Source organism: Plectropomus leopardus, chromosome 11 (assembly GCF_008729295.1).
Source record: "Plectropomus leopardus isolate mb chromosome 11, YSFRI_Pleo_2.0, whole genome shotgun sequence".
Classification (NCBI taxonomy): domain Eukaryota; kingdom Metazoa; phylum Chordata; class Actinopteri; order Perciformes; family Serranidae; genus Plectropomus; species Plectropomus leopardus.
Window position 1 is genome coordinate 15,251,854 of NC_056473.1, and position 25,128 is coordinate 15,276,981.

General features: G+C 38.4%; 2 protein-coding genes across 2 annotated transcripts; one reads left to right on the forward strand and one right to left on the reverse strand.

Moving 5' to 3' along the window:
- Nucleotides 1-5,719: 5,719 nt before the first annotated feature.
- On the reverse strand, nt 5,720-9,527 carry LOC121950482 (nuclear receptor-interacting protein 3-like). Its single transcript, XM_042496499.1, has 8 exons — nt 9,463-9,527; nt 9,262-9,364; nt 7,779-7,943; nt 7,469-7,551; nt 7,240-7,379; nt 7,041-7,093; nt 6,729-6,817; nt 5,720-5,987 (listed from the first exon to the last, which is right to left on the reverse strand). The coding sequence occupies exons 1-8, from the start codon at nt 9,525-9,527 to the stop codon at nt 5,963-5,965; spliced, it is 723 nt and encodes a 240-aa protein (XP_042352433.1). The 3' UTR covers nt 5,720-5,962.
- A 2,287-nt stretch (nt 9,528-11,814) lies between these two features.
- On the forward strand, nt 11,815-24,780 carry znf143b (zinc finger protein 143b). The gene is made up of 15 exons (XM_042496497.1): nt 11,815-11,933; nt 13,954-14,069; nt 15,445-15,633; nt 15,790-15,870; nt 16,466-16,662; nt 17,356-17,424; nt 18,170-18,286; nt 18,745-18,820; nt 19,119-19,244; nt 20,225-20,404; nt 20,551-20,778; nt 21,022-21,170; nt 22,122-22,274; nt 22,691-22,819; nt 24,408-24,780. The coding sequence occupies exons 2-15, from the start codon at nt 13,964-13,966 to the stop codon at nt 24,489-24,491; spliced, it is 1,884 nt and encodes a 627-aa protein (XP_042352431.1). The 5' UTR covers nt 11,815-11,933; nt 13,954-13,963; the 3' UTR covers nt 24,492-24,780.
- Nucleotides 24,781-25,128: the final 348 nt, after the last annotated feature.

A 25,128-nucleotide genomic window follows, 5' to 3' on the forward strand; every position in this document is an offset into this window, starting at 1 on the left:
TTAATTACGCGTTACTCTGCAGCGTTGAGCGTGTATTTTTTTTGTAGTAATCTATAAGTGCATCAGTTAAGTCGCCTGTGTTTCCCACCTGGCTGTCTGTGTTGTGGCTCTGGCCCAGTTCGTCTCCAATACCTCCAGGGAGGACGCTGCTGTTTACTTCTCAGCTTCACTGCTCTGCTCTTATCCTCACAAAGAGATGAAGAAGACGAGGAGGAGGAGGAGGAGGAGGAGGAGGAGGAGCAAGGCACCTCAGGGTCACTCCTCCTCACATCTGTATCATTGAGGTCCATTTTTTTATCGTGCTCCGTCCTCTCAAATCCATCCATTCCTCCAAAGCTGGACCTACAGCAGGGTCTAAATAAGCATGGATGGTGGTTTGAGACTGAGTAGCTGCAGGATGAAGACTGACTGCCGTCAGAGCAGAACAGCCAGGGAGTGCAAGAGGAGCTGCGAGCACAAAGCCAGTTGCAGGAATGACTGGAGGCTGATGTAGGGATTTGGAGCATCCTGACTATTCTGTCATGTTGAGAAGAGGAAATGGGCAAAACCAGGCTGCAGGGAACCAGCGACACACAGCTGTTCCACATCAGCACCCGCAGGCCCCCAACACCATCAACTGCAGTGTCAAACAAGAGGGATTTACTGAGAGAGGAAACATTAATCCATTGTGTTAATAATAAACTACTACTAATAAATGATTTATCACCTTCAATTTAGAACTACTTAAATTAAGTCACAAGGAAAAAACACGACACCAGCAGGTAGTGCGCTTAAATTAAAATGAAAATATAAGAGATTTAAATGTTAATAAGTACATTATATTGTCGATATTCATTCAAAAAAGTGTAACAACATAAGTTTAATTTAAAATTAAATATTTAGGAAAATGTAAATCCAGCAACAAATGCACTTAAAGTAAGGTGAGAAATATAAAAATAACACAAAAATAACTAAGTAAACTGACTCAAACTTTAATATATAAATTAAAATGTGAATGTACATGAAATAATATATCTTGTATCATGTAACAATTAAAATGTAATTTAATTAAAGTTTAATATGAATGAAAATGTGAAACAAATAAGGCGATAATGATAAGGTGATTTGTTTGTTGATAGCAAACTGATAAAAAGTTCAACGGGTAAATTAAAATGTAGTTTACATTTTTCTTTATAATGTCTGGCATTTATTCTGCATCTGTTGTACCTGTCTCTATTTCCCATCATCCACGCCACTGAATACGCCTGTAAAAGTATAAACAAAAACACTATTTAACTATTTACCTCCAAAACCATCCCTGCGTTCTGCGGCTCCCATCACTCTCCCTGGCCCATATCGCCTCAAATCTTGTTCCCATGGCGACAGGACAGTATCACCAGGTACCAGACAGCGTGTGTGTGCTCTGGTGTGGTTTACCATGTCCAGGGAGCAAACCAGCTGCCTCTGGGAGGATGCGATCCCCATAATGGCTCCTCCTGGATGGTCAAACTCCACAACCCAAACTCCTCCACGGCCCTGAGTTTGGACAAAAAGATGTTAGCATACACTGTGATGTGTCTGTTTTGCTGGGCAGAATATGCAGCAGTCTGTAATGATATGGACACATTTTTGGGTTTGTAAACATTAATGCCGTGCTTCTTGGCTGAGCTTTAAAGTTAGCTAGCTCAGCGTTGCTAGGTGAGCTAGCAGTAGACGCACACTTCCTTCTGCACATTGGTTCAGTTGCTGGGGGAATTTCGGAAGAGAGAAAATAGTTCCTACATGAAACTCCTCAGAACAAGGTCTATGGATATGATCTCTACAGCTGATATCGCCAACATTCGGCAGCTCACACCAAAACAATCTACACTGATAAGTAGCACTAAGAGGAAGAATGTATGTCTCTTTTTTTTTTTTTGAGGTGAACTGTCCCTTTAAATGAAGTCATTATACTGAATATTTTAAATTCTTTGCAGCAACTAAGGTTTCCGACCCTCAGTAGACATTTCACTATCACATGATGAATCCAGACCTGTACTACAGCTTTCTGTCTTTAGTTTGGTCATTCATGAGGTATGGCAAATGTATTTATATGGTAAGTGTTACATATGATCTAAATTTAGGTCAGATAATGACTTTGCCATAAACATTTTACTCTGTAATTCAATTACCCCTCTGGGTGATTTGTTTTAGGTTGTAAGTGTTATCTTGCATTGCCTTATCTAAACACCCCTCATCAGTCTTAAAGGTTAAATTCAGCGTATTCTTATAATAAACATCATGGTCATTTTTTTATGTAAAGTCACTGTGTGAGAGCAGAGCTAACAACTAACAAATCGTTGTTGCCTGTTTATGATAATATTTCACCTGTACTTGCTGTATTACAGTTCCCAAGTAGTAGAAGCCGTCCACCTCCCGCCTGGCCAGCACTCGGCATCCTGGAAAGAATTCTAGAGCGCCCAGAGTTTGACCGGACAGCATGCATGGATTACCCAGACTGCACCTGAGAGACCACAGGAAGTCAAGAAACACATACGCAACACAGGTATGTCATTTTATCCACAGCAGCCTACAGTAACTTCAATGTTATAGCCTGCAAATGGGTTTCTGTCACGTGTACAATACAAAAAACAGGATACTTTGCAACCATGGAAACTAACCTGAGCAGAGGTGAAGGTGTGTCATGGGGAATTGGGACTGAAGTGGATGGACAGAAACACTTGACTGGAGAGATTGTTGGCACTGATGATTGGTTCTCCACCAGAGGAACCCCCTGACAACATGCATGGAAACACCCAGTCCCAGAAATGTGATGGTGACTGTTATTTATGACATAAACCTTCACTGCAAACCAGTAAATATAACAATACTACATATAAAGCATATATAAAATATCGCTGCTTTAATCAAATTGGTAACTAAACTGTTTTCATTGGTTAGCATAAATCTGTTTGCGAAAAACCTCATGGGGATTGGCGATGTACACTTCAAATACAAAGGTTAAATATATATATACACATTTTTTTTTTTTTTTTTTTTTTTTTTTTTAGACTGTGTGACAACATATTTGTGTAGTAGAAGCCAGTGCTAACATCAGGACTGGCTGAGGATGTTTGTCTGTCAAGGCGACTTCTCCCACTCACTGACAGTGTTTGGAGCCGCAGTGAGTCCAGACTGATACAGAGAGTGAAACAATGTTGAGAGAAATAATATTGAGCTCACATGATCAGAATGGTCTCACTAGGCTTGTAGATGAAGTGCTTGATGCTGAAAATGTATTCAGTGTCCCCAAAAATGTTGAAAAATACATGCACTGTGAAAATGCATCCATGTGTTTATGTGTTTACATGCACAAATTTATAACCAGTCCTGTCAGGTACCTAGTAAAGTCAGCCATACCTTCTCCAGCATGCCTCTCAAACCAACTGGAATCACATAACAGCTCCCTCTTGTGACACGGCTCAAACATTGCAGGTAGCCTCTGACATCCCTGTCCAGCTGAACACCTGAGTCCTGCAGATAGAAGATGTTTACAGGCCTCCCGGCTGACAGAGCAGGCAGGGCCGCCAGCACCGCCTCTGGCTGGTCGGGGACGTCCATGCAGAGCAGGTGGATGGTGTGACAGGTGGGGTCAGAGAGGGCCACACTCAAAGCAGCCAAGAGGTCCCTGCCAGGGCTGCAGCTGATGGAGTGGATCCAGGACAGAGCCATGTACACTGTGTCAGGGGCACAGGGGAGCATGTGGGGGGACCAGCACGTCATCTGTAGAGAAAGGAGAGAAAATCTCCTTGTCTTCTACCTGTGTGGCAATATCTCTGATGTTTGTGTTGCCATGAGCTGTCATTCTTGCCTCACCTTGCCTGAGAATGTCATGATGTTAAAGAGAGAGTTCCTGAGTGAGGCCTTCATCAGCAGGGTCTGGATCAGCAGGCGCTTCACTGACCCCAGAGCAGCTCTCATGTTCTCTGAGCTTTCCACCACAAAAGTGACATTGCATCTCTGTTTGCCCAGAAAGAGAGGAACCAGCGCAGCCTCAGAGGCTGCCATCTGCTTGGATGTCATCCCCACACTGCAATGTTAGGAAGGGACACAGATTTATTTTACTTTTGGCATAATGTGAAACACAGAAAAAAGAGAAATAGAGATAAAAACATGAAACAATAATTAACTGCTGAAAACAAGTAGTCCAAAAATTCACTTTATTCATTCATTTATAGTTTCCATTTGCTGTACTTATGTACAGTATTTTCAACTCTGGATATTTTAAAGGAAATTAAACCATTAAAGTTATATATACATGTAAAAATTACAAACAAAGGGTTTAAAATTAAGGATTGGACATAATGGCCTCTCTTGTGACCATCTGAAATATTTTGGTCCGCTGTCAAATTTCATATTGAAATGTTACAAATAACAAACAAACTTGTTTTTATGCAAATTAAGTTAAAAACTAAACTCACTTGCATGTGAACTTACAGTTTTAGCATTACACACATTTTTCTAAAATATTCCAATCTGCTCTGTTGAAATATTTTTACTTCTTTTATCAAAAAACTTAAATTATTACAGTAAAAGTAACAGAACTGATTCTTCTAAGCTCTAAATATCTTGGTGGAAATATGTTGTTGATTAAAGCATCTGTAATAGTAATATTTATAATAATATGACTATCTAAAGGGGACCATCCTGTCCAGCAAGTACTTCAGTAGTTTAATACTTTATAAATTTAGCTGAAGCTCTACTTCTTTGACTGATAATAACAGGAAACACAATAATCATGTGTATGTTCTGTAAAGGAATCAGAAATACACAGTTAAAACACATGATAAACTGAGCTGGTACGTTACCTTCAGTCAGCTGCAGACGTCAGCCTCACTTCACTGTTGATGTTGGTTTCCATGGAGAAATGTTCAGTCAGTCTTCTTCACGGCCATTGGAGGGGCTGTTTACCCGCCAATCAGCTGACTGAGAAGCTTTACCAAACATTATTGTCGTGTTACAGTTGCTATGGTGCCGTCATAGGTCAGCCAAGCAATTAGAGCTGCTCTCCATCCATATCCTGTGCAGGCAGGGGTGAGAAATGATCCCTGCTTGATCCCTCTTCTGTGGTACATCTTATTAACAGCTTTAAGTATGCCACACTACCTTTGGCTGGCCCAGTTTTATTAATGGCTCTCATATAAAATAGGCCTGGTTATGTAAAATTATCTAAAAGTAAGCAAAAATTCAGAATAACTTTCACATAATTTGGGATTTTATTTGATATTCCAGTGCTGCACTTGAGTACCATTACAGGATAAAACATCCCAGTGTCACTATCATTTCTGTAAACATTAAAAGGCAGTGACCTGAATGCAAATACATGTTTTTTTTACTATAAAATACATTTACAATATTATAAAACACAGTAGATAAACCATTTTGTAGGCAATAGATTGTGCTACATTTATCAGCTACACTTAATATACACATAAATAATAATAAATAAAAACCCTCCAACCTTTTTTTCTCCAAGATTTCCAGCTATAGATGTGGAATAATACTGTTACATGTTTGGCAGAATAATACTTATCTATAAGAGACAAGAACTACTAATCACAATTCTATCAGAATCTTAAAGTCTATAATCTTACAGTCTTATAGTCTGTAGCACTACAAGCTCTATTAATAAGTGATTTTCTAGCTGTACAACACATTCTACTGTAGTGACAGCAAAAACAGGATCACTAAGGCTACGTGAACTCATTGCTACATGAGGAAGAGTCTGTGATAGCAGCTGCTGTGGACGTCAAGTCAGAAAAGATGATCTGATTCATGAATGCAGCAAACAAATAGGCAGTAAGTGAGACTTTATGAGGAGAGAAATCTGAAGCTCCTTAGGCATCTAGCTGTAACAGTAAATAATTGTATTGCTTTTGGTCACTGGGTTGTTGTTGTTGTTGTTGTTGTTGTTGTCGTCGTTGTTGTTGGGGAGGCAGGAAAGTCACAGGTCTGTGAAGCCAGAGGAGCTGTTGTGCAAAGAGAAGAGAAGAATGTGACATTGTATATACTCGCTTAGTAAGGTTGATTAGATCCTCTAGATTGTCCTCTGTATGAGACTGTAACATGCAATGCTGTTGCACAGCAGTCAGCTTTTTCTGTAAAAGCATCAAAACACTGAAACACTGCCTGACGATGTGAAGAGCCGCAGCTCTATCAGGACTTTTAAAACCACCTTAAAAAGATGGTTAAAAGCTGCTCAGCTCTGTACTCACTGACCTTGAAATCTGGGCTTTAAACTTGTTTTTAATTTGACAAGCAATCACTTGTGAGGCACTATTGTGTGTAGCTTTGTATGGTGTATTTTGTGTGTGATGTGCTTTTGTTGTCTAGTTTTATGTTGCATTGTCTGGCTGAAACAGCTCATTTGAGTTTCAATGTTTACGTCCATAACTTGGTGACATCACAATGTAACAAATAGAACAGATGTGCATAAAGAGCGCCAGCTGACCAATCAGAGCAGACTGGGCTTACTGGAGGCGGGACATTAGCTCAGACTGTTTCAGACAGACAGGTGCTGCAGCAGAGGGAAGTGTGAGACACATGATGTGTTTATTGAAAATTAAAGCATGTAAACATATTCTATTAGACCCCCAAAATACAAATATGATCCAGAAAATGAGCATAGTAGGGCCCCTTTAAGTATAAGTCGGGCTCTACCAAAAATAGGGATCTCAACTACCACTCTGTTAAAGGTCATAAAATCTTACCTTTCATTAAATGGCTTTTTGGAAAACTGAAGTTGCTCTCTGACGGTCGTCCCAAACACCAACATCTGCTTTTCAGTGTCAATTACACACTACAAAAAAGATGATATACCAACATCACGCAGATAGATACCATATTTGTCCTTATTTAGCCTCTCTAGTTATAAGAATATAATATTAACAAAAGTAATTTTGCCTATTAATAAGTGTATTTAAGTGTAATATCTTAATTAATTTACATCACAATGTTGCTAATGACCTTTGAGGGTTCCTCCTGTGATTGGATGATTGATTTAGTCTGAGCAGATGATTTACCTTGAGTGACATTAATGTCTTGTTGCCAAGAGACATCAGGGGTCTGTTACTTTCTGCAAATAAATAAAATGCAATTAGCAGGCAAAAATATTATAATAGTATCTTAAATTCAGTGGCTACAGATACAAAAATAAATGTAATTTATTTTTGTTTTTTTGCTTTAATATATATATTTAATATTAATATTCTTCTTTCTTACCTACTATGGCAAAGGAGCACATTATTCTTAGTTGTCCGATGGTCAGGCTGAGTCCCCTGATGTGTGCGTCAATACAAATCTTCCTCTGAAATGGAAAGCCGTCCGTCTCCTCTTTGTTCTCCTCAACCAGATCTTTCAAACTTTGAGAGAAACAACAAAAAAAAACTTAGTAACTGAGCACAGAAAGTGACCTAATGTAAGTCAAATAGAGAGATAATGACCATCTCACCCTAATCTCTTTACAGTTAGTGAGGACATCAGGTTCAGTTTGCAGCCAGTGTCAATGAGTACATTTACCTCCTGTCCTAAACACTGTAAACAATAAATACAAAAATATAAGCACTGCAGCAACAGACGAGAAACAAACATAATTTGTGCAAAAACTTCACAGCAGTTCTTTATGTATTAAAATGTATTCTGATTGGAGATACTTATACAAATGTCCAGCTAACATGTGTGGTAACAATTCTGAAGAAATAATTACAATGGAATATATTTTAAAAGTAATCTTAATATTCTTAATGTATATACTCACTGACCTTGCAGGGTACGAAGATGAAATCTTCCCCCTCCTCATCCTCATGCGAACTGAAATGAGTGCAGCTCAGAAGGAGCTTGGTGTTTGGTGTCACTCCACACATGGTCATCTGTCCTCTGGACAACTTCGCCTCCAACAGGCGCTTCTGGAGAATATGATGTGGCTGCTGCAATACAAATACATACAAATGCAGTTAGAATAGGTGGCAAAGGTCTTGTTTCATCCCCGTGGAGCTGGAGCTTAAAAACAAATCAATAATCCGAAATAACGCTGCCATATAATGCATGTAGATAAATTAAAAATATGTTGAGTTTTATTAATAAGCAGTAAGAGGTATTATCAAATCATCACATAATTAGGCTTACATTTTTGGGTGACAATATCGGTAATGTCAATATAAATATTCAAGACAACATTTAAAGAAACATTCAGACTGAAACAAGCCAAAAAAAAAGGGACACATACTTCATTTAAAATTTTTACAGGATTTTAGGAATATTTTATTGAAGTTGCAAAAAGAATAATGGATTGTATTTTACTAAGAATGACCTCCTTCACACGAGAAATGCTTAACTCACTTTCTTATTGTGAGAGTTTATTTGTCATATTTTTAATCTTTTGTAACTGCAATAATAATCTATTTTTCATTTTAATGAAATATGATTTTTTTGACAACTAACTTCCTCTTTATAGCTTTATTTTGTAGGCTATACATTTCCATTACTCTATAGGGTACAACTAAATATAATTAAATGAACAAAATATAAGAGTGACTCCCCTATCATCATGATTTGCAATATTTTATCCTACTGTGATAAAGCCCCGAATTTGGTTTAGACATAAGCCCAAAAATGTACGAATTTAAGATAGCCAACAATAGGGTAAAATTGGCAAATATAAATAAAGATAAATAGATCAAATAAACAAGATTAATAGTAAGAAGTTGTATAAAACTAAAATAGAATGGAAGTTAAAATGGAAACCACTAAGGGCAATAAAAGCCAAATAACAAGAGAAAAGTTATGTGATGCAGCAGTCGCTAATAGTCTATATGCCAACAGCAAATTATATGACTAATATCATGAAGTAAGTGTATAGCCTTTATTAAATAAAATAGATTAACTTAACCTTTTGAAACTTGGAATGACATAAATTTCCTTTTACTGCATCCACACACCTTTTACAACAATTTAAACCAGTAAACTGGTTTTATTTGTTTGTTTATGCAGTATATGCATACATATACATATATATGTGTTTGTTTGTGTGTGTGTATACATCAGGTCATTTTCTTATAACGTGTAACTTTCTCCCATGTTTTTGAAAGAAATAAAGCCAGTTTGCTGAGGTTTCAAAGGATTAAGTAAAGTAGGCCCTACAGTAGTATAGCCTGTAGTATGATACAGTCCTTTAAGGTGAAATGCATTAACACAGTGTAACATAATAGTTATATAATAACTACGACCTGTCATAATGATGCTCACCCCCTGTTTGGATGTCCCGAGCTTCTTCAGGCCATCCAGAGGCAGCAGATCAGCTGAGTCTTTGTGGAGGAACTGGATCGCCTGTTTCAGTCTCCTCTGCTGCCTCTGGATGTCCCGAGCTTCTTCAGGCCATCCAGAGGCAGCAGATCAGCTGAGTCTTTGTGGAGGAACTGGATCGCCTGTTTCAGTCTCCTCTGCTGCCTCAGAGCCGCAGCATCCAGGACCACCGGGTCCCCCCGGCTCTCTGTCCGCATCCCGGTGAACATGACGGCGGCTATCAGAGTCAGACTGAGCGGGCTGTGTCTCTGAACCTGCTGATCTGAATCTGGACACACAACTGAGTCTGTGGCGAGGAATTCCTGATGATGATGATGAGTTAGTGAGGAAGAGGAGACACCCCCATCATGAGCAGTGCAGGTAGTCAAGTCACACAGGTAAAAACACGACTTCTGGTCTAAATCTTCAAAATAAAACTCGAATTAAAATGGCAAATAAAAATTATATATATAGCTATATTTTAATTATATTTAAGTAATTCAAAAATATTAGCGTATGTCATTATAATATTTAAAATTTTTATTGATTAAACATAATGGGTTTTAAACACGAAGAAATATTCTACAGCCACAGAAAAATAAAATGTATTTTGGGCATTGATTTTTGTGTGGTTTATATAATCAAAAACATGTCGAGAATAAAATTCAAAAGAAGACAAACATATCTGAAGACTCAAAGCAACAACTGGTGCAGAGACAAAAAATAAATACGCTGGGGGAAAAGAGTAAACAGAAAGCATATGACACAAATAAATAACTTAATGAGACTTTCGACGATTTTTAAAATGTAAATTTAAATGGCTATAAACTGTTCCGTACTTTTAGTGCATGGATACGGACTGCAGTGCTTTCTTGTTCAAACGCCTTGTTTTTGTGGAACTGTGTAATTCAAACCGAAGCCGTTCAATACAAAGAAAGCGGGCTATTAATGAGAGCTTTTATTTTGATGGTATCATCCTGCCTGTGTCTGTGTCTCGTGGCAGTTTTAACCTGGAAAAAAATACGTCATCTAATTGAATCGTGACTCTTAGAATAAATAGAAAAATAAATAAATATATATGTGTACACATCTTTATATATATATATATATATATGTGTGTGTGTGTGGTGTGTGTGTGTGGTGTGTGTGTGTGTGTGTGTGTGTGTATCTCTCTCTCTCTCTCTCTCTCTCTCTCTCTCTCTCTCTCTCTTATATATATATATATATATATATATATATATATATAAGATATATATATATATATCACAAAGACATAGGGAGAAAAGGCAAGGAGAAACTTGATGTTCTGTGAAATGCAAGATAGTATACTAAGATTTAGAAAATTATTTTTTAAAAAGCTAGAGAAACTTCTGGGGAAAAATAAAAAAACAAGGAGAAGATAGTGTTAAGGAATTGAATTTTTTTTTTTTTTTTTTAGCATTTTTCTACATTAATTCCAGTTTTCTTTTTTTTTTTTTTTTTTTTTTTGTTATTTACTACTTTTCGGGTAATTTTCCTGCAGCCTACTTTGGACTAATTTCAATAAGTTTCAATAAGGACACCAATAAGTGTTTGGGTCATTTCTTCTTTTGTTGCTCATTGCCTTATTCTCATGCTTCCCAAAGAAGTCAGGCCAATATGCTCAGGTTTCAAAGGGTTAAATAAATAGAACACGTCCATTTCAAGTTGAAAGTTAATCCTCTAAGCAAAATCAAAATACACAACTCACTCCCCAGTGCTTAAAAAAGTATGTTAAGTGCCTTTCCCCGTTTGCACCACCTCCTGCCCTCGCATGAATAACTAACAGCCTCTTAGTCAATTAGCCTATTCCTAGGATATATTTCAAAATTTGTCTTAATGTAGGCTATTCGAAGACGTCCCTACTAAAACTGGCTTAATTTGTTATTACTAGGTTGTTGTTATGCCATATTTGAGAATTGTATTATTAGGCGTGTTTTCTTGGCATGTGAAGGCTATTATTGTCTGGATATATTTTCTATAGACTACAACAATATTAAAGTTTAAGTTGAAATCGGGCTTTGGATAACAGAAGATGCTTTGTGTTTGCTGTTCAGATGTGATGCTGTGTGTAGTTTGTACTGTCGGGTGTCAGCTGGACATTTCATCCCTCTCTTCACTGCATTGCCCACATTCCCCCTTTTTTACCCACACGACCTTGTTTTCAACATGGATGCCGAAAAAACTCCCCACACATCGCTGTTTATGCTACCGAGGTGCAAATCTAACCACCTCCTGTGGCACACCGTGGCTTGTAGTCCACAGTCTTGGTTGACTGTCGTTTTATGCTGAAGCTTAAATATTTATTTTCCACAACGACGCAGCGCATTTTCAGCGAAAAGCCCGAGACAATACGAAAACCGACGCGGAATGGCGTCTGCCAGGGGCCCAGGACACTGAATAACTGCAACACGCGGCCTCGATTGGAACATGGTTGACGAATCAGAGTGGGAGCTCTGAACGCGTCGACCAATCATTGCGTCTAAAATGCGAGTAGGCGGGAGCATCGGCCGGAGGATTCCACTGTCATACATGTTCCTGGTGTGTGGACACGGCGGAGCGTTTCCTGCACTGGTGCATGGTGGTCGAACAGGAGGAATTGTTGGAAATTTTCAGAGGTTAGTATATAAATTGGTTTTTACCCAGTATGCATTATTCCCACAGCCATCTCCTCCGAGGGAGAGGGAGTGACAGGCTGAGGCTAGAATTTCAAAGAAGGACGGGAAATACTGTTTTAACATGAAACAAAATTGACATCCACCGAGTCAAAATGCTTATGTTATCGTTAATTAGCTTCTTGTTGTGTCCGAACTGCGTCGCTAGTTTTTAGGAGCTCGACTGGGAGCTTCATGGAGACAGCTAGCTAGCCCTTCAGCTGTCACAGAGTCATCTCCTGATATTAACTTTTAACAGTCGTATTCTCATTAACGTATTGATCTGCTTGAAAGAGTTTGTTACTAAACCGCTAAAAAAAAAATACGTGACAGCTCTGGTTGGCGTAGTTAGCAATGCTGTCAGTATTGAGGCTAACCAGCCGTCACTGCGTTATGACATATTGTATCAGCTTTCAAACAGGCTGTCAGTGTGCTAACCGAGCACTATCAGCCTTAACAACAGAGCCGTTTCATCACTCTAGTGATTACTATTAATAATGCTTCGTTACAGAGTCACAGATGTGTCAAGTCATAGTTGTGCTAACATCGTAGCTAGCTAGCCTCCAAATGCTATATTCAAAATAACAAGCGCCAAAAACAACAGGGCTGACAGAAGATGAAATATGAAGTGGTGGAATGAAATTAAGTACAATTACTAAAGTATTGCACTTGAGTGCACATTTTAGGCACTTATATATTACTTGAATATTTTCATTTCATGTCACATTATACTTCCAGCGTTACATCACTACATCGCAGATGGAAATATTGTACGTTTTACTCCATTACATTCACCTGACAACTTGAGTTCCTCTACAGATGATGTAGATGCACAAAATTTACAAAAAACTTATTTAGTATTTTACAGCTGAATTAATGTACAGTTTTCCACAGAACATGTACAAATGAGCCCCACCTCAAGCAACTACAGGAGTAAAATCCTGCTCAATGTATTAGTAATAATAGGCAAGACACATTTATTTATATAGCACATTTCATACACAAAGGCAATCCAAAAGGCCTTAGAGATTAGTCAGGTGAAGTTAATCAAGCCCAATCACAAAACATACCTAAAAGGGCTGTACCAATAGCAGTTTCATTTCAATTTCAATTTTCAAAAACAACAACAAAAAATGTTAGAAACTTCAGGAAGAGTAACTGAGAAGGGATCCCTCCTCCAGGACAGACAGAAGTGCAATAGATGCAGTGCTGAAAATTAATACTAGTTAAATATACAAGTTTCATTAATGATATAATATATCTACTTTCATAATTTAATAGTCACAGGGGACATTTTATTAATCTACTAATTTTACTTTAATATTTGAAATGCCTTTTCCTAATTATACTTACACTACTGACTTAAAGATTTTCAATGCTGACCTGTACTTGTTAGTATTTGTATTTTCATTGTGTAGTTTTAGTATTTTTACCCAAATGAAAGATCTGAATACTTCCCCCACAACTGCAAACATGAATTTATTCAGGTTATGAGCACTAATTTTCTTATAAAATAACACACTTTTTTGGCAAGTAGCATTTATGACATTAATAAATGCTGCTAACTCTTATATGCTGTATGAAGAGGTAAGCTAGGCAAAAAGGAAACACCTGCACACTTGCGCCATGCCACAAAAGTTTATTGAAGACAACGTTTCGATCCTGCAGGTTTTTTGATAGCCTTGCATCTATGCGATGTGTGTATAACTATCCTTTTTTCAACGAGGTGAACAAGGCAACCACCCTCCCAAAACTTGAGGCTTAGCGTGTATATTTGTAAGGGGTGGGAACTTTTTTGGACCTCACAATTCAATTCCAGTTCCAAATTGTGCTTATGTTTTGAGTCATTGCACGTCATCATCACACCACTAGCTGTCTTATCACCATCATTTGGGCTTGTGTCAGTGTCTTTCTGTGTGTTGTACTGAAAAGTAGACACCAGCTTAAGTTTTAAATGTGTCCTCTGCGTGTGTCTCTACTGCAGCAGCTAAAGCATGCTCTTGGCCCAGATAAACCGGGACTCGCAGGGAATGGCAGAGTTTCACGATGCAGACGGGCAGCCGGTCACCCTCTGTCTGACAGAGGCTGTGACTGTGGCAGGTGAGCTCCAAACCCTAAACATGTCATCGTTGTAACAAAAGACTAAAACACAGCTTCAGGTGGACAACTGGAACAGTTGTTTTGTTATTTTATTTCAGTTTCTTTTATCATATCTGATGTTCTGCTGCACTGCTGCTGCATAAATAAAACACACTGTGCGTTCGAATACCCATACTATCATGCTATAATGTATACCAGAAAAAAATTTGGTTTGTCTCAGTACCTAGTATGTCAGATTCAGCATGCCAGTCACATCGACTATGCCGCAAACAGAAGACAGCTGATTGACAGCTGACAGAAGCCGCGATGACGGATGACAGCGCATTCAAGTGACTGATGACTAGTTGAATGGTTATTTTAGGAATATTAATTGTTTAAGTGATTACCAACAACAAAAACACGAACAAAGCAATGATAGAGAAATGCATATGTAGGCTAATTTTAGTAATATAAGATATCTGAATCCATATTGCTCACAACAGCAGAGATCCCCGGGGTGACCTCCATCTCTGGCAAGCTTGGCGAAGGACGATTTATTTTATCTCCATGGCAACATACATGAGTAAGAGGGTCAACATTCTGGGTGCAGTGTCATGAAGAAGTACTGTGTCTCAATTGTGTGCAGACAGCATGCAACAGTATGTACTTTGTATGGGCAGCTGCAGATCCTACCAAAACTATGCGATTCCTAACACACCCAAACTTTATTGATCCCAAGCAGAAAAAAATTAAGTTTCACAAAAGCAGTACAAGAACAGATGCATAATACATGTAATAAGAACACAGTATACATTATGAGTATCTACTGGACTATAAACAATATGAGGCATTAGAAAGAAATAGAAAAGAACAGAGTAGAGTTGGATTGTTCATGAGAAGCACTGTTATAATATTAGTAACTAACAACTAACAATACTGTTAGTTGTTCATTGCACCACATTCTTGGGGTGCAGAGCGTACTCTGGGCACAGACGGAGCAGTAAAATACCAGGCGCCGTGAAAGTAAAACTCAACCATTGCGCTGGTTCTAAAAGGTCATTTTCACTTGCTTCTGCAGCAGCTGCTCCTCTCATCCATCCACCTGATCAGCGTTGATAGGACCAACTGATCAGTCATCAACCTTGCTAATCAAACTCCACAAAGTGTTGCTGAGGAAAAAAGAAATTATTAAGATCTCCGCCAGCACAGGGCTCATGGATCCCCAGAATTTAGAGAGGAGATACAGAATGATGCAAAGGGACAAACCCAAAAACAAACAAACAAACAAAAAAGGAGGAAGTTTGCAGATCCCTTCCCCATCAGCTTCAGCTACAGCCACACATAGATTAACATTATGTGGAGAAGACTCATTGTCATTTTCAAATCATTTCCTCAGATGGTGATCAGATGGAGAGCATGGACACAGTGAGCCTGCAGGCTGTAACCCTTGCAGATGGATCCACTGCATACATCCAGCACGACTCCAAAGCTTCCTTTTCAGATGGACAGATTATGGACGGCCAGGTGATCCAGCTGGAGGACGGCTCTGCTGCTTACGTTCAGCATGTGTCAGTGCCTAAAGGAGGTATATATATGCCTTTCATCCCGATGACATAATGCCATCTAACTACTGTGTACATACTGTAGAGATATCCAGAAGCTCAGGCTCAGCAGAAATTTCTCTCGGGGATGTCGTTATGCCATATGTTTTTGTTTTTTTTTCTTTTTTCTGTTGTTGTAGGAGGGGACAGTTTACAGCTTGAAGATGGTCAAGCAGTTCAGCTTGAAGATGGAACAACAGCCTACATTCACACACCCAAAGGTAAAACATGTTTAACCCCTAAGAGCTTGATTTTTCTCAGGGAACTTGAAGCTCCTGTCATCTCTTTTTTAGCAGTATCTTTTACAGTTTTAAAGCGTGTCATTTTATTTCCTAAACAGTATAAAAACAACATTCAAACACAAACAATGTTATAATTTACCAGTCATATTCAGTTCACTGTACTAGTCATTTGTGATGTTGTAATGTCATTTAATTCAGATTTTTTATTTTTATTTTCCTCAGTTTAACACAGTTAACAACAGAAAATATATTACTAACTTAAAATGAGTAGAAAAGAAGAAGAAAGGAATCCAACATTAAAAACCTATTCAGTGTTTTGAAATATGCTTAATCTCTGACACTTTTTCATGGGAATTAAAAAACAGATCCAGAAATGTGTAATAAATAAAAAAATCTGCCTAAACTGTTAGCAAACCTCTTTTATATCTAAGTGATTTAGTCCAAAGAAACAGTAAGTTGGATTACAGTTGTGGAGGAAACTCTTCATCGTCCCTGAGCAAAAAAGCCCCGTCTCCGTTCTCATACTGGACCTGAGCCCAGTTTCTCTCTCTACATTCTCCTTGTTTCTGTGCAGATGCATACGACCAGAGCGGCTTGCAGGAGGTGCAGCTGGAGGACGGCAGCACTGCCTACATCCAGCACACAGTGCACATGCCCCAGTCCAACACCATCCTGGCCATCCAGGCTGATGGCACCATCGCAGACCTGCAGACTGAGGCCGCAGCCATAGACCCCGAGACCATCAGTGTGCTGGAACAGTACACCACCAAGGTAAAAAAAAAATTAAAAAATGCATCATTGTATTGATGTGTCTGGCAAACTTAATATATGACAGAATCAAGAGCACAAGCTTGAAATTCTCAGTTCATAGTTTTGCTTATTTATTGCCATAATATCTTTAATTACTTAAATTAATTTTTTCCTACTTTGTTTTGAAGTAATATATTTATGTTGTACTATACAGTAAATAAAACTGAATCTTTTGTCTTATAATATTGTGGTTTTCCATTTACAGCTTTTGCATCACACAGTATGTTAATTTGTATTGTTTATTGTTTATAGTAGTTAGGAAAATAATCCTAACAATGTGTCAACAATGTGTTAAATGTATGTATATTGAATTATGATATATTTTCCTCTGAATGTATGATGTGCAACGCAGGGATCCCACGATCCTGAAATTTCTGGAAAAGTTATGAAATAAGAAAAACTGTTTTTCAGGTTTGGAAATGGTTTGGAATCAACAGAATGTTTTGGAAAAGTTTTCAATTTGCATTGTTTTGACTGATGTTCAAAATAGGTTCACAGAAATCCTAAGACATGTCTTAAATTGCACAAAATACATTGCTAGTATTACAATGTAGTGCTGCGCTGCCTGACCATTAAAAAGTCACAATGATACACATAGACAAGACTGACCATGCATCATCTTTAATCAGAAGTGTCCTTTCTCCTTCCTGTCAGGTGGAGAATATAGAAAATCCCCTGGGGTCCTTTGGCAGAGTGGAAGCAGACACTGGCGTCCACATGCGGGTAAGAGAATCTTTTCTTTAGTATTTCCTCCATGATGTTTTTATGCCTCCACCTCGGCAACAGCTGAGGCCAGAGGCATTATGTTTTCGGGTTGTCCGTACATACGTGTGGCACATTCTTGTGAAATCGTTATCTCAAGAACACTTCGAGGGAATTTCTTCAAACTTGACACAAACATTCATTTGGACTCAGTGATGAGCTGATTCGATTTTGGTGGTCAAAGGTGAAGGTCATTGTGACCTTGTCAGTCTCATTCTTGTGAACACTATAACTCAAGAAGCCCTCAAGGGAGTTTCTTCAAATTTGGCACAAACATTTGAGTGGACTCAAAAATAAACTGATTAGATGTTGGTGGTCAAAGGTTAAGGTAATGGTGACCTTGCATCTTTCTCATTTTCGTGATTGTCATATCTGAAGATAGCCTTGAGGGAGTTTCCTCAAATTTGTCCACCTTGACCTTTGACTACAAAATCTTGTGGTCAAAGGTCAAGGTCATAGTGACCTCATAAAATTTTTTCATGGCTATAACTCAAGAACCTTGGGTGGCCACCTTGAAACTGTGCTGATTGTATAGATATTTTGTGCTGCTGGGGGGAGATGTGTGTGAAGCCTCCATGTTTTCACAGACAGAGTAAATTGTAAGTGCAACATTACTGGTGCACGGAGGCGTACAACCGCGTGGTGGTAGATGTAGTTTAAACCTTCTCCAAAAGGAACAGTGGAGTCTAATTCATGTTTCTTTCAGATTGTGTTACAGGGTCAAGACAACAGGCCTGGGAGAGGCTCTAATGTAGGAGAGAAGTCTTTCCGCTGTGAATACGATGGCTGTGGAAAACTTTACACCACTGCCCACCATCTCAAGGTAAGTGTGGGTGTTCTGTGGTTGTGTGTGCAATAATATGTATTCTTTTTTCTTGTGCTTACTCAAGTGTGGGATTGTTTCATAAATAATAATAATAAACTTTATTTATATAGCACTTTTCACAAGGTTACAAAGGGCTTTTCAGACAAAAAAACAGATAAAAACAAGGCAGCAATTCTTCTGCACGAATTGGAGTCGGTAAAGGGAGCTCTGACTGATACCAGCATGAGGTGCATTACAATAGTCCAGGCGAGAGAAAATGAAAGCATGTATAACTTTGTGTGAATTGGAGGGAGACAAGGAATATCTTATTTGAGAGATGTTTTTAATCTGGGAGAAGCACAACGGAACAACATTTTTTTTTACTTAAAGACAATATTCTCTCATAGTATCTTCCTATGTTGTTAATTTACTTTTTCAGCCTCTCTGTTACACAGTTTTGTTTTTGTGTCTTGTAGGTACACGAACGCTCCCACACCGGAGACAAACCATACGTCTGTGACTATATCGGCTGTTTGAAGAAATTTGCAACAGGTAGCTGCGGACACTTAAATGTTGCTTTTCTGAGCTGTCTCACTGACTTTTAAGCCATTTATTATTCATTTAAAAATTGACAAATTACTTTTGAATTCTTTATTGACTGCTGTTTTGATTGAACACCTCTATAAATATATATTTATTATATTTTCATGACAAATTAACACTTCTGATCCGTCTGAGGTGCTTTTATGTTACAACAAACAATAATACAGAAATTAAAATATATTCATCAGTAGAAGGGCTTAACTGACTTTCAGTGACTCTCATTTTATGTTTTTATGGCACTTTTAAGGGTATGGACTGAAGAGTCACTCACGCACACACACAGGGGAGAAGCCATATCGATGTCAAGAGCTGAACTGCTGCAAGTCCTTCAAAACCTCTGGAGACCTTCAGAAGCACACAAGGACTCATACAGGTACCCAACAATACCAAGCACCAATATATTGTGGTGCACATTCACTTGCAAAGGTGTATAAATGTCTTATGACTTACAGGGTTTGTCTGCTGTTTGCTGCCGCTGGGAGCTGAATGATAACTTCTTCCTGGCCTGAAGGGTGTTTGTTTAATACAGAAGTGATTGTTTGCAGCTAAAACGGTGTTATTTTGGTCAAAACCACAAGACTAGAGTCCTGCACCACCACTTTTTTAAACAACACAGATTAGGGTGGAGGGCCTACCATCCAAAATTTGATGCCAGGTTTTAGAAGATGAGTATGTAGAGCTGAATTTCTCCACGAAGCCACTAAAATGCTGGAGAGGTTTTTAGGCGCATGGTCATCAGGAGAAGCAGGACACCAAGGTTCTGCTGTTTTTTTTGCAAAAAACAAAAAAACAGCAGGATTTTTGCAGTTAATCTCAATGTGATAGGGAGGCATATACTAGTGAGTGTGATGTTAAGCCTATTTGATTATTTCCTTTAGAGTTTATACTCAACTCACAGTTAAGTCCAAAAGGACTCATCATCATTAATTTTAACACATAAAACTGGTCACAGCATTAGTAAATCAAGAATTGAACCAAAAATTTAAATAGACCGATAAAGTACAATATATTTTTGGTAAAATACTGAGATGTAAAACTGGGTAACTCCTTAAAGGACAGTTAACCCCAGGACTAAAAACACATATTTTTCCACTTACCTGTTATGGTATTTATCAGTATAGATTGTTTTGGTGTGATTTACTGAATGTTGGAGATATCGGCTGTAGAGATTTCTGCCTTCTCTGAAAATATAATGGAACTAAATGGCACTCAGCTCGCTGTGCTAAAAACGCCCAAAAATCCATTTGAAAAACTCAACAGCAATGTCTCTTTCCAGAAATCATGTCCTGGTCACTGGTTGATTTTGGGGTGAACTGTCCTTTTAAACCTTGACATCCTTGTCCTTGTCTGCAGGAGAGAAGCCTTTCAAATGTCCAGTCGAAGGCTGCGGCAGGTCCTTTACCACCTCCAACATCCGCAAAGTTCACATCCGAACACACACCGGGGAGCGGCCGTACTACTGCTCTGAGCCAACCTGTGGACGGTCATTTGCCAGTGCCACCAACTACAAGAATCATATGAGGATACACACTGGTGGGTCCTTTACATCACACTCTGTCTCCACAAATTTGCAATGAGTTATGAAATGGTGTTCTGGTGTCCTATTTGAGTTGTATGGACCTTTAAGTTAAGTATGTAGTAAATATTAAGTTTTGCACAATTGTGTGAATGTTTTGCAGGAGAGAAACCATATGTGTGCACAGTGCCTGGCTGTGAAAAGCGCTTCACAGAATACTCCAGCCTTTACAAACACCATGTGGTTCATACACCCTGCAAACCTTACATCTGCAACCATTGTGGGAAAACCTACAAGCAGATCTCAACGCTCGCCATGCACAAACGCACAGCGCACAACGATACAGAACCCATTGAAGAGGAACAGGAGGCCTACTTTGAACCCCCAACAGGTCAGTAAAAATATAATGATACAGAGGCATTTCTCTAAAAAGCAGATTTTAATTGAGGCCAATAAGATGTTATGAGATAAGATCAAACCACAATTTCAGTAATTGTTTTGTTAATTTATCAAGCAGCTCTGGTTGCAGCTTTGTCAATGCAAGAATTTGATATTTATAAATGAAATGTAAATGTATGACATCAATATAACATGGAATAGCATTATCTCACCATATGTGTCAATCTCCATTTAGATGCTATTGATGATCCCAACGTCAGCTACACAGCAGCGGTGGTTGAGGCAGAAGACTCTGGTTCGGAGCAGGTTCCTGTGGAGACCTCAGACATGATTTGTCAGCAGCATGTTGCCTTGGTAACGCAGGAGGATGGTACACAACAGCAGGTAACGGATTGCAGTGACATCATAAATAATAAATGCGTTACAAAAGATCCAAAGATGTAAAATGGCCACATCATGCCAGCTGGCTAAAAGGCTAAATTATCAAAAAACCTCATCAAAGCAAACATGTACCCACTACTTCAGGAAGTGGGGGGACAATAAAGTCAGGTAACAGTGGTGTAGTTTGTTATAACATTACGTTAGCTTTTTTTACTTCCGGCGATTGCATTTAGGCTTCAAACATCATAAAGTGGTGTTCATTTGTGAAGATTATCTTAATGTACAAAAACTTTAAGTATCACAAACGATTATTTGCCACAGAGCTTTTTTTCTGCAATAACCTGAAATCCAGTGGAAAAATACAATAGGCCTTTTGACAAGGGAAACAGAGAAACAACTTCTGGGGTTGCCCACTCAGAAAAGTAGCCCCTGCACTCTGACAATACTAATAAAACTTTATTTGTATAGTATTTTAAAGACACAAAGTTTGAGAAATGGCAAACAAGCAAAGTAAAATGATAAATAATACTACAGAGGGGAATATAAAATGACCAGTGAGCCCCTTGAGCTGTTTAATCATCATGTCCATGCACGTTTTGTAGTGTGTATATATATACCCTTTAAAAATCACCTATATTTGTTTATAGTGACATTTAATTTTTGTCAACAAAACTTAACCCCTTAAGTGACATTTCATCGCAAGCCCATCCACCCAGCTTTTGGGTCAACCCTTCTGCCATTGCTCCGTCACTATCCGATGTTGTACAATTTTTTTTCTAACACTGTGGTTTCTTGTGCCTATTATGTATTCTGCTGTTGAAACAATAAAGGATTTAAGGCAAGGCGACTATGAAGCAAAATATATTTTTGAAGAGAAAATGTCAAAACCCAACATGATCATGTTGTTCTGCATTAGATTTAAGTCTTTTAACTCTGTATTGTGTCTCACATCAGGTCAGTATCTCTGAAGCAGACTTGCAAGCAATGGGTGGCACAATCACCATGGTAACCCAAGAAGGCACAACAATAACTATCCCAGCCCACGAATTGGCAACGCAAGGTGCTCACTCAGTTACTATGGTAACAACAGACGGCTCAGATGAACAGGTAAACAACTGACCAAGTTTTGCGTGCCGGCTGAACAAAAATGTTTTTAGAATATTTTTTTTTAATTGTTTTCTAGCTTTCACTGCACTTTCATGTGATGTTTTAATGCTTTACTTCATTAACTGAGCTGAGTTTTCTGTGTCATAGTAACTAAAGTTTGAAAATAAATGTAGTCCATAAACCCAGAAATGTTAACTTCAAATGTTAAGAAGCAGACAGCCACACCACAATCGTCTTCATCAGGTGTCTGCCCATTTTTAGCTTTGTTGTTGGACATTAGGCCTTTAATGGCTGTTTGACCAGCAGGTTTCTGCTGGACCCCTCATCATGGTACCAGGTGTGCTCACACTAATTGATTTGTGATTTAACACCAAAGCAGTCAATTGATTTGTTCACACTGTCTATGTCTCCCTCAGGTGGCCATCATGACACCCGACATGGCCACGTTTCAAACTGTGGAGGAGGCAGGCTACAGCCAAGAGCAGGACAGCATTCATCCTGTTACATTACTGGCCACCTCCAACGGCACTCACATCGCTGTGCAGGTTAGTGGAACAACATTATATGAGTGATTAGTGTGGTGGTTGTGTGGGTATCCATTAGTGATTTCTTTAGTTCACTTTATAGAAAAAGACGACTGGATACATTATCTTAGCCATTTTGTTTAAATGTAGGGAACGTTTGAAATTAATTATTTGGGATAGCAAGTTCACGACAGACACCACCCAAATTTGGAGACATCGGTCATTCTTAGGTCCTGTCTAACGCTGGCAAATGTTTGGGATTGTTTTTGCATTCTAATGTTAGCAGAGATACTTGGTAAAACAAAGGTCATGTGGACAAATTTTTTTTATCAGAAAAAGTTTAGATATGTGTATATGTGTGGACACGGCCATGAACTTTGTATTCATCCCACAGTTTGCTGCTTGACTGTGTTAATCTTTTTTTTTTTTTAATGAAAACTGCACCGTGTTTTGTTGTTGACATGATACTGACAGGAGTTTCAGGAGGGTATTTAAATTACCCCTCCCCCCAAAATAATCCCTCCCCAGATCCCACCCTGTTGAGCTATTTGTCTAAACACTAAGTAAAATCATTGGTAGGTGGGTTTCGGCTCAGGGGTGTGGGTGTTTTGCTGCCTTCCTGCTGGTGCATTTGACAAGGTATTAAGCTAAAACAAAACCTAACAACCACTGGAGTGTGAGTTTACATGTAATCCAAATTCATGGTAACCACTGGGACTCTTTTTATAAAAAAAAACAAAAAGGAAGCCAGTGCAATCATGACAATTAAGTCATTTTATTTATTTATTTTTGCTTCAAAACCAGTTCAAAAGCTTTTCACCAAAGAATGAGGAACATAATAAATTTTCAATACATCAGAGTCAGTGTCATGAGTTTGATGACTTTAGACTTTATAAAATCAAAAAAGACTTGCAACTCATCTTGGACTTTAACACCAATGACTTGAGACTTCACTTGGACTTGAGCCTCTTGACTTCAAAATACTTGATACCTCTCCCCATACCCAAAGAGTGAAAAGTATGATCTGTAAAAAGTGAGGCACCTATCAATTCTCTCCCCTTTATTTCTTAAATCAACTGTAAATGCTATTAATTCCTAACAAGTCAACACTTAATTTCCCCAAACCACTTTATTTGAATAAGTCTGACAGCATCCAATTACGTGGCAGGGGAGAACCAGACCATTGCCTGAGCACCAGTCTGAAAAAATTATACCAGAGATCATTTTGTTATTTACAAAAACCACGCAGTGGTAAAAAAAAAAAAGAATTGTAGAATGAAAAATGTGCGGGTTTACAGATGGACACGCAACAACTTCAAACAAACAAATACATTTAAAAAACATTCGTGATTTTATTTTTTAATTTTATATATTACTACTCTTTTGTTCTGCTCTTTCTGTCATGTTAATAAAAAGCAAACCCTCCTTTTCCACCTTTCACTGTCCTGCCACAGTCATCCATGAAATTCAGAAGTTTTAGATGCAGTCACAGTCAGAGGTGGTATTGTCTTTTAAAGCGGTGTCAGAGTGAATCAGGAGTAGTTTTTAGATAACAGTAGTTATCAGGATGTTGTTTGTTTTAAGCACATTGTTTTACTTCTCTCTGTAGCTCAGTGATCAGCCGTCGCTGGAGGAAGCCATCAGAATAGCATCAAGAATACAGCAAGGGGAGTCGCCGGGTCTGGATGATTGATGGACTAATTATGGACAATGATTTAGGATCAATACCATCTCATTTGGACTACATCAACAAGAGAAATCACAGGTCTTCCTCCATGTTTATCTGTTTTGTTTCTTTTTCACAAAAGGATTTAGCTTTTACGTGTAAATAGGATTTTGATAACTGGAGCTCTGCTATGCTATTTTGTCCCTCGACCTAATAGATGGGAGAGGGTAAAATGCTTTCTAATGTTTATGGTGCACAGTGCACAGTGCAGTGTACAGCTAATGCTATTTCTAATAAAAGAAAAAGTGTGTGATTAGTTGACTGTACTTGATTTTGAAAACCTTAATCCGTGTTGAACATACAACATACCCTAGGCACATACAGGAAAGAAATTTTACACGTGTGGATTCATGTATAGATTCAGTTCCTGATATACTATGCAGGATTTTCCTAAAAAATGTATGGACTCATACATCAGTAATCCCTCTCAATCATCAATTATCACTTTTTCTTTTCTGCAGAGACTCTGCCCTTCACCTGTATTTTTTTATTTTCTGTGTTCAGGACATTTATGGGCATGTACCCCCACAGTGTTCAGGTGAATTCGGGGCCTGATATGTTGATGTTACTTGCAATTGAGTGCGTTTTTATGATGGAACTCTTA

Bases quoted from the DNA above. Each gene is read 5' to 3' on its own strand.
- znf143b (XM_042496497.1), top strand. From the start codon at position 13,964: ATGCTCTTGGCCCAGATAAACCGGGACTCGCAGGGAATGGCAGAGTTT. The intron at 14,070-15,444 runs GTGAGCTCCAAA...TCATTTCCTCAG, and splicing joins AGAGGCTGTGACTGTGGCAG to ATGGTGATCAGATGGAGAGC. The intron at 19,245-20,224 runs GTACCCAACAAT...CCTTGTCTGCAG, and splicing joins GCACACAAGGACTCATACAG to GAGAGAAGCCTTTCAAATGT.
- LOC121950482 (XM_042496499.1), bottom strand. From the start codon at position 9,527: ATGTTCACCGGGATGCGGACAGAGAGCCGGGGGGACCCGGTGGTCCTG. The intron at 9,365-9,462 runs GCAGCAGAGGAG...GGACATCCAGAG, and splicing joins CTGGATGCTGCGGCTCTGAG to GCAGCAGAGGAGACTGAAAC. The intron at 7,944-9,261 runs GTGAGCATCATT...TTTGTATTGCAG, and splicing joins TCGGGACATCCAAACAGGGG to CAGCCACATCATATTCTCCA.